This window comes from Oncorhynchus masou, chromosome 9 (assembly GCF_036934945.1).
Source record: "Oncorhynchus masou masou isolate Uvic2021 chromosome 9, UVic_Omas_1.1, whole genome shotgun sequence".
Lineage (NCBI taxonomy): Eukaryota > Metazoa > Chordata > Actinopteri > Salmoniformes > Salmonidae > Oncorhynchus > Oncorhynchus masou.
This window is the reverse complement of record NC_088220.1, coordinates 32,022,509-32,031,396: the sequence shown is the minus strand read 5'-3', so window position 1 is coordinate 32,031,396 and position 8,888 is coordinate 32,022,509. Positions and strand designations below refer to the sequence as shown.

The 8,888-nt window shown below is 41.4% G+C and overlaps 2 protein-coding genes across 2 annotated transcripts in view; one reads left to right on the top strand and one right to left on the bottom strand.

Annotated features, from left to right (window-relative positions):
- Positions 1-775: 775 nt before the first annotated feature.
- Positions 776-8,888, bottom strand: part of LOC135545874 (alpha-1,3-mannosyl-glycoprotein 4-beta-N-acetylglucosaminyltransferase B-like) — a 26,634-nt gene continuing 18,521 nt past the window's right edge. The window contains exon 15 of the mRNA XM_064973826.1: positions 776-5,422. Coding sequence (XP_064829898.1) covers positions 5,366-5,422 — 57 coding nt within the window. The 3' untranslated portion in view covers positions 776-5,365. The remainder of the gene's footprint in view (positions 5,423-8,888) is intronic.
- LOC135545875 (short coiled-coil protein B-like) overlaps positions 5,791-8,888 on the top strand; it is a 3,632-nt gene continuing 534 nt past the window's right edge. Inside the window, exons 1-4 of the mRNA XM_064973828.1 lie at positions 5,791-5,913; positions 7,913-7,984; positions 8,089-8,169; positions 8,257-8,888. The exon at positions 8,257-8,888 is cut by the window's right edge and continues 534 nt beyond it. Of these exons, the coding sequence (XP_064829900.1) occupies positions 7,966-7,984; positions 8,089-8,169; positions 8,257-8,399 (243 nt within the window). The 5' untranslated portion in view covers positions 5,791-5,913; positions 7,913-7,965 and the 3' untranslated portion in view covers positions 8,400-8,888. The remainder of the gene's footprint in view (positions 5,914-7,912; positions 7,985-8,088; positions 8,170-8,256) is intronic.

Genomic DNA, 8,888 nt, shown 5'->3' with positions numbered 1-8,888 from the left:
CTTAATCCTGACGAGTTAATTTCTTACTAGACCGTTGCAGAGAAACCACATGATCAAAATCACATCACTTCATTGGTGTCACATCATTTAGTGGGTTAAAGCATGCTTTAAAAAGGAAGCTCACCCATAAGCACATGGTCAGTGACAGCTACTTTTCTGTTTCGAAGTTAAGATTATAAAACTCATAAATAATGCACTGTTTTGCTTTACCAAACATAACTAGCTAAAGTAGAACAACATGGAGCAACTAAAGTAGGACAGCATGGAGCATTTGTGTCTTCCTAAGGCTTGTAGTTCCTGGAGGTGTTGTGTGTGTGTGTATATGGTGGCTCGACAAATGTATTTCAATGGATACGTCTTTTCCACTAAAACAAGGCAGGTTTGTCTGAAATGGTGAACATGGTTTAGTCTGCACTGTATTCTGCCCTTCTTAAAGACCTGGCAACAAAGAAAGTATTTTTTAAACATCACGCTTTGGGCTGGATGTGTTAATGTGTAGTTTATACATAGATAATCCATGAGCAGAATTACTCTCTTACCCCAATTAGCCATGACATATTTTGTTTGAAAGTGACTGTTGTCTTGAAGCTGTGCCATGGCATTTTTCCTACATTTCCCCCCACGTGGGCCAGCCCACTAGCAATTTTAGTTCTAGCAAATGAGAGTCAGCCCCTCGCATTTGAGTGTGTGGTGGTTAATTTCTGTATTATCAAAAATGACGAGAGACAAACTTATCACACAAGTCAGAGTTATACTTAAACTAAATATTTATTCACTTATTAAAGGAGAGCAGGTCACACACACACACAAGTGAATGATGTGAGTACTCTGCAACAACGATGGCTGGTCGATGAACCACCCTTAGATGATTCATGGAGAGCACCGACACAAAGGATACAAAGATCTTTTATAGTCTACATGACAAACAACAGATGTGTGGAATGGGTCACAAGGTTGGGATTTGTATGAAAGAAATGAATAATTCACAGGAAACAGGATCTGCTGTAAAGACTGTTCTCATTGTGTGGAAACCAGGGTCTGGACCCCAAAACAAGGTTCCTCTCATAATTATAGAAAACAGAAAGGAAAGCGCAGCACACTGCTGCTCATGGTCCCAGGTGATATTTATTTACAACGTTTCAACCCTTAGGTCTTCATTAGGCATCCATATCCCAGGTGGGGCTGGAAGGTCCTATATATAGGGGCAGTACTCAGTGACATCACTTCCTGAAACAGGATGTAAAAGAAAATGTATAACATAGTTTCACAATATTACCAATAAATGTATCAATATATATGATCATACACAGGCAATGTGATCAGTATTTACAGTAATATGCATATATATTCAATATTAAATTAGGATTTTAAAAACAAAAACACAATTTAGACATTGAAACTATTAAAACGGTTTCACAAAACCTCCCTTTGTACAGATCTCTATAGGAAAACGAGGGACAGGAACACCCTCCTTAGAGGTGACAGCTTTCATCCACGTCCACTTATTAAAAGTCTCCCTATAAGTCAATTGAGTCATATCAGAAGAATATGCAGATCTGATGCTTCTTATCAGGAACATTATACGGGCCTCACACAAAGATTTCAAGAAAGAGGGTACAAAGACAATTGGGTAAAACATGTCAATGATCATTTTGAAGGACTTACAGTTGGATAGCCTTCAACCAAAAGTAAAAGAAAAAGCAGAACATGTCCAATAATGCTTTACGCAATACTCACCATTGGGGAAAGCATTTAAGGACATTATCAAGAAGCACTGGTAAATTATTGATACAGACCCACAATTGAAACCCATTTTTAAATATCCCCCACATATGGTTTTTAAAAGACCCCCAAACGTGAGAGATCAAATCAAATGTTATTCGTCACATGCGCTGAATACAACAGGTGTAGGTAGACCTTAAAATGAAATGCTTACTTAAGAGCCCCTAACCAACAATGCAGTCTTAAAAAAAATATGGATAAGAAATAAAAGTAACAAGTAATTAAAGAGCAGCAGTAAAATTACAATAGCAAGACTATACAGGGGGTACCGGTACAGAGTCAATGTGCGGGGGCACCGGTTAGTTGAGATAATATGTACAAGTAGATAGAGTTATTAAAGTGACTATGCATAGATGATAACAACCTAGAGTAGCAGTGGTGTAAAAGAGGGGGGCAATGCAAATAGTCTGGGTAGCCATTTGATTGGGTGTTCAGGAGTCTTATGGCTTGGGGGGGTAGTAGCTGTTTAGAAGCCTCTTGGACCTAGACTTGGCACTCTGGTACCACTTGCCGTGCGGTAGCGGAGAGAAGTCTATGACATAGGGTGGCTGGAGTCTTTGACAATTTTTAGGGCCATCCTCTGACACTGCCTGGTATAGAGGTCCTGGATGGCAGGAAGCTTGGCCCCAGTGATGTACTGAGCCATTCGCACTACCCTCTGTAGTGCCTTGCGGTCGTAGGCCGAGCAGTTGCAATACCAGGCAGTGATGCAACCAGTCAGGATGCTCTCGATGGTGCAGCTGTAGAACCTTTTGAGGATCTAAGGACCCATGCCAAGTCTCCTGAGGAGGAATAGGTTTTGTTGTTCCCTCTTCACAACTGTCTTGGTGTGCTTGGACCATTTAGTTTGTTGGTGATGTGGGCACCAAGGAACTTGAAGCTCTCAACCTGCTCCACTGCAGCACAGTCGATGAGAATGGGGACGTGCTTGGTCCTCCTTTTTCTATAGTCCACAATCATCTCCTTTGTCTTGATCACGTTGAGGGAGGGAAAGGTTGTTGCCCTGTCACCACATGGCCAGGTCTCTGACCTCCCTATAGGCTGTCTCATTGTTGGTGATCAGGCCTACCACTGTTGTGTCATCGGCATCTGCTTCATCTGACCACTTTTTTATTGATCTAGTCACTGGTGCTTCCTGCTTTATTTTTTGCTTGTAAGCAGTAATCAGGAGAATAGAATTATGGTCAGATTTGCCAAATGGAGGGTGAGGGAGATCTCTGTACGCATCCCTGTGTATGGAGTAAAGGTGGTCCAGAGTCCCCCCACCCCTCTGGTTGCACATTTAACATGCTGATAGAAATTTGGTAAAACAGATTTAAGTTTCCTGCATTGAAGTCCCTGGCTACTACGAGCGCCGTTTTCTTGTTTGCTTGTGGCAGAATACATCTCCTTCAATGCTGTCTTAGTGCCAGCCTCTGACTGTGGTGGTATGTAAAACAGCTACGAAAAATACAGATGAAAACTCTCTAGGTAGATAGTGTGGTCTACAGCTTATCATGAGATATTCTACCTCAGGCGAGTAATAGCTCGAGACTTCCTTATATCGTGCACCAGCTGTCATTTACAAAAATACATAGTCTGCCCCCGTCTTACCAGATGCCGCTATTCTATCCTGCCGGTACAGAGTACAACCAGCCAGCTGGTGATCGTGTCGTCGTTCAGCCACGACTCCATGAAGCATAAGATATTACAGTTTTGAATGTCCCGTTGGTAGTTTAGTCTTCCGCGTAGGTCATCGATTTTATTCTCCAAAGATTGCATGTTTTCTAGCAGAGTGGAAGGAAGTGGGGGTTTATTCGATCGCCTATGAATTCTCAGAAGGCAGCCTGCCCTCTGGCCCCTTTTTCTCCTTCTCATCTTCACGCAAATCACGGGGATTTGGGCCTGTTCCCGAGAAAGCAGTTTATCGCTCGCGTCGGGCTTGTCAAACTCATTAAAGGGGAAAAAAGGATTCTGCCAGTCAGTTGTGAGTAATCGCAGTCCTGATGTCCAGAAATGATTTTTGGTCATAAGAGACGGTAGCAGCAACATTATGTACAAAATAAGTTTAAAAAATAAGTTACAAACAACGCAAATAAACAAACAAAAAACACAATCGGTTGAGGACACATAAAACTCTTGCCTTCTTCGGCGCCATTTTAATAATATTGACATTAGATTTTGTGGTTAAATCTGATTACCCACTAGAGAAAGGGGGAACTTTTTGGACAAGGTTCTGGATAGTAATTACAAATGTGGCCAATGTGGTCAATGCAGCTTTACGTATAAATGCAACTTATTTACACACAGGACAAAGATTTAAGATCAAGGGCCTAATTACCTGCATGTCCACCAATGTTATTTACATGTTGAAATAGCCTTGTGGTCTGTCTTACTTAGGGAAAACCCATAGAAGCCTTAAGACACGGATCAATGAACAACGCAGCAATATACGAACAGGTAAGACAACAAATCTGATTGCTGCTCATTTTGCACAAGCTGGACATCCTATTAGTTCTCTGGGATACATTGGAATAGAAATCGTCAAGATGTCACGCAGGGGAGGGGACATTGAGAGGAAACTTCTTCTAAGGGAATCATCCTGGATCCACAGGATGAACACTGTCTCCTCTTGGTCTTAATGAGAGGTTTGACTTGAAACGGTTTTTATGTCAAAATGTAGTTACAATATTCAATTAGGATTTTTTTATGTGTATGTATATTACTGTAAATATTGATCACATTCCCTGTGTATGATCATATATTTTGATACACTGAATTGTAATATTGTGAAACTGTCATACATTGTTTACCTGTTTTTTCAGGAAGTGATGTTACTGAGTACTGCCACTATATATAGGACCATCCACCCCGACCTGGGATATGGATGCCTGATGAAGACCTAAGGGTCGAAACGTTATTATAAATAAATATAACCTAGGAGAATGAGAAACAGTGTGCAACGTTTTCTTTCTGTTTTCCATGAGTTTGTCTACAACTCCAGCACCTGTGGAAAGTACCTGGATGTGCGTATGTTCTTCAGCTTTTGTCCTCTCATAATTATCCGAGCAATCTGAACCCTGGTACCTTCCAGTACACAAACACCAACTCATGCTGTGGAATGCGGTCTTTAGGTTTTATCACCAAAGGCTTTGTAAATCCACTGTCAGCATTAAGCCCCAGAGGCCCAACTCAGAAGACAACGCACAGATGAGTGTTCTAAGAACAATATTCTATAAAACATTTTTTTTTAATGCAATAACAGTATTATAACATAATTTTGCTCTCACAAGTGACAGCTAGAAGAGACCTGTCCAGCGTTCTCCAATGAGTTTGCAGGGCGGGCCCAACCGCTCAGTGGACACAGCAGAGAGAGAGAGAGAGAGAGAGAGAGAGAGAGAGAGAGAGAGAGAGAGAGAGAGAGAGAGAGAGAGAGAGAGAGAGAGAGAGAGAGAGAGAGAGAGAGAGAGAGAGAGAGAGAGAGAGATGCGCACCATGTCATTGCTCTATCTGCTCACATGTGACGTAGTAAGCAATTTTCAGAACTATTGGCTAAGAAGTATACAAAAGTACCAGAGAATCTGTAATGAATTGCTACATTAACTTACCCTGCTTGTCTGTGCTGAGAACCATCCATAGTCTCCATTCTCCAAAATGGTTTCTGTGATGAAAAAGCATTAGGAAAATATATTAACAAATTAATGGAGAAAATGCAATGGTGGTAGCATTTCTGTTTTGTGGTATACCTACCTCTGTGCAACTCCAGCATTTCTGTTTTGTGGTATACCTACCTCTGTGCAACTCCAAAATAAAATAGGAATCTTTCAAAAAGCTTTTGACCACGCTCTTACGTGTCTTAACGGTCTACAACAAAATCCAATGTCGTTGACCAGCTGCAGCATTGTTTCAAAGGGGCTCGCAATAATGGCCACAATCAATGCCATTAATACATTATCTCCTGTAGATAAAGTATGGCTCTGGTTACAATAATCAGTCTTACACCACCCTCTAGTGGACACACGAGGAGCATCTCACGAAGGAGGCGCTTGACACCTAAATTACCTTAAACAGCTGCTGGCAGGATTGTATATTTTTTTCGGACGTTTTCCCATTTCAGCACCACATTGCATATTTAGTTGTGGGGCTTTGAGGGTAAGTAATTTGAATATTTTCTGTCAATTTCGACTTGTGTTGTTTTATGGTTTTGTAGAAAGTGTTGTTATGGGTAGCAAATAAGACAGGCCAGTTTGTTTCGCCAGCTGGCCTCTGTCGGCATAGCTAGCAAGATTAACTACACAGTCTGCTAACTTTGGTGATATTTTTTTGGCCAGGACACTGGTAGAATAACAATTTATAACATTACCGGTGGCTACCAGATTCGTAAGTCAAAGTGTGTAATAATAATGTTAGATTTTGGGTGGACGAGTGTTTCTAGGTTGTGATTGCGGGCAGACAATGTTGATTTGTTTTAGCTAACGTTTAGCTAGCTAGCTAGCTGGTTAAATTACATAGGATGCTAAATCTATGCTCAACTAGGGTTAGAGTAATGATCTTGTCAGCCAGTGTATCTGTTTTTAAAAAATAAGGAGAAATTGCGATTTAAACAACAAAGCAGAACCCCGCCACTGTTTTATTAAAAAGCTGCACTGGCTCTAGAGAAATGTAACCACTCTCATATTCAGACCGAGCTATGCAAGGGATGACCATCAGATTAAGGACTGACCATCCAATAATGAATGGGTATAGCTATATCATTAATAAAAGTCAAAATGGATGTAGCAATTCAAGATTGCGCCTTTTTAAAGTAGCTGAAATGAAATTTAATCTAATTTATTCCAATGGAAGTGTACCACTTGGCTGCAAATTGACTTGCGAATTGAATGGAGCAGCGGTAACACATTTAAGTCTACCGGTAGAGACCGTTGCATTGATTGTATTGAATAATTTACAGCAAGTCAGTCAATCCTGCTTCTACACCTGCATTGCTTGCTGTTTGGGGTTTTAGGTTGTGTTTCTGTAGAGCACTTTGAGATATCAGCTGATGTAAGAAGGGCTATATAAATACATTTGATTTAAATCCTAAAACTGTTGATCAATCCACACATGCAGGCGCCATGTCACAAACCTCTACTTTTCTGAACAAAAATATAAATGCAACATGTATAGTGTTGGTTTCATGAGCTGAAATAAAAGATCTCAAATGTTCCAAAACAACCACAAATATGTTGTGCACAAATTTGTTTACATCCCTGTTCGTGAGCATTTCTCCTTTGCCAAGATAATCCATCCACCTGACAGGTGTGGCAAATCAAGAAGCTGATCAAACAGCATGAGCACTACACAGGTGCACCTTGTGCTGGGGACAATAAACGGCCACTCTAAAATGTCCAGTTTTGTCACAACACAATGCCACAGAGGTTTTGAGGGAGTGTGCAATTCGCATTGCTGAACGTTGTGAACAGAGTGCCCCATGGTGGGGGTGGTGTTATGGTATGGGCAGGCATAAGCCACGGACAACAAACACAAATGCATTTTATGTCAATTTGAATGCACAGAGATGCGCCATCACCTCATGTTTCAGCATGATAATGCACGGCCCCATGTTGCAACGATCTGTACACAATTCCTGGAAGCTGAAAATGTCAGTTATTTCATGGCCTGCATACTCAGACATGTCACCCACTGAGCATGTTCGGGATGCTCTGGATCGACGTGTACGAAAGAGTGTTCCAGTTCCCGCCAATATCCAGCAACTTCGCACAACAAATGAAGAGGAGTGGGATAACTTTCCACAGACCACAATCAACAGCCTGATCAACTCTGAGAAGGAGATGTGTTGCACTGCACGAGGCAAATGGTCACACCAGATACTCACTGGTTTTCTGTTCCACAGATGCATATCTGTGGATATCTGTGGATATCTGCATATCTGTGGATATCTGCATATCTGTATTCCCAGTCATGTGAAATCCATAGATTAGGACCTAATTTATTTATTTCAATTGACTGATTTCCTTATGAACTGTAAAATCTTTGAAATTGTTGTGTTTTTATATTTTTGTTCAGTATACATAAGAGTTGAACAGGTCAGTCAGGGGCCATTGACCCTTGCCTAAGATCCTATTCCTTCTAAATGTTTGTCCCCTTCCAGTGTCCCTGTAAGTTGCAGCCCTGCATTCCAAAAAGGAAGACGAGTACTTCGCCATGAGCTCCGACGGGGATGGTAAGAGCCTAAGGCTTGCTTCACATACTTCTGGGAAATGTGCAACGTCAACAGCATTTGTTTCCTGTGGACATGTTTGTAATAGAATGCGTTGTGTGTTGTAGGTGACATGGAGAATCAAGCTGAGCTGGAGGAAAAGACTAGGCTTATAAACCAGGTGTTGGAGCTTCAGCACACTCTAGAAGGTGAGACAGCTGGATGTTTGCAGACCGATGAAAGCAGCAGTAAATAATGTTAGTTTTTGCAATTCCTTAAATCATTGTTGTTGTCAGACCTGTCGTCGCGTGTGGATGCGGTGAAGGAGGAGAACCTGAAGTTGAAGTCTGAGAACCAGGTTCTGGGTCAGTACATTGAGAACCTTATGTCTGCCTCCAGCGTGTTCCAGACCACTGACACCAAGAGCAAACGAAAATAAGGGACCAGACAAGAACCGCCACTGCCCTCCAAAACCAACCCCCCCTCTACCTTCAGCCCTCCTAACCCAAATACCAGCCAATAACCCCCCTGAACTACAGCTGGTAGAGTTTATGCCTTTGTCGTCATGACATCCACAGCCCTAGACCCTCCCCTCACTTTGCCACCTTTAAGATTTCTACAGTGAAGCTCAATAGTTTACATTGGGTTACTTTTAAACTTTTCTATTTATGTTACAGTATTATTGCCATTGTTACACAGTTGTTGTATCCGACTTTGTTATTTCTGTGTGTATATGTTCCTTTTACTACACATAACCTCGCCTGAAGGAAGAGACGAGGGAACCGTGTCATTTCAGATTGCCTAGTAGTCTAAATAGGCTTGCAAAATTACGGTAACTTTCCCAAAAGTCTGTTTTTCTAGGAATCTCAAGACTATTCCCAGATTTCCTGCTTATCCACTTCTAATTGCAGGAATCTTTCAACTAGGA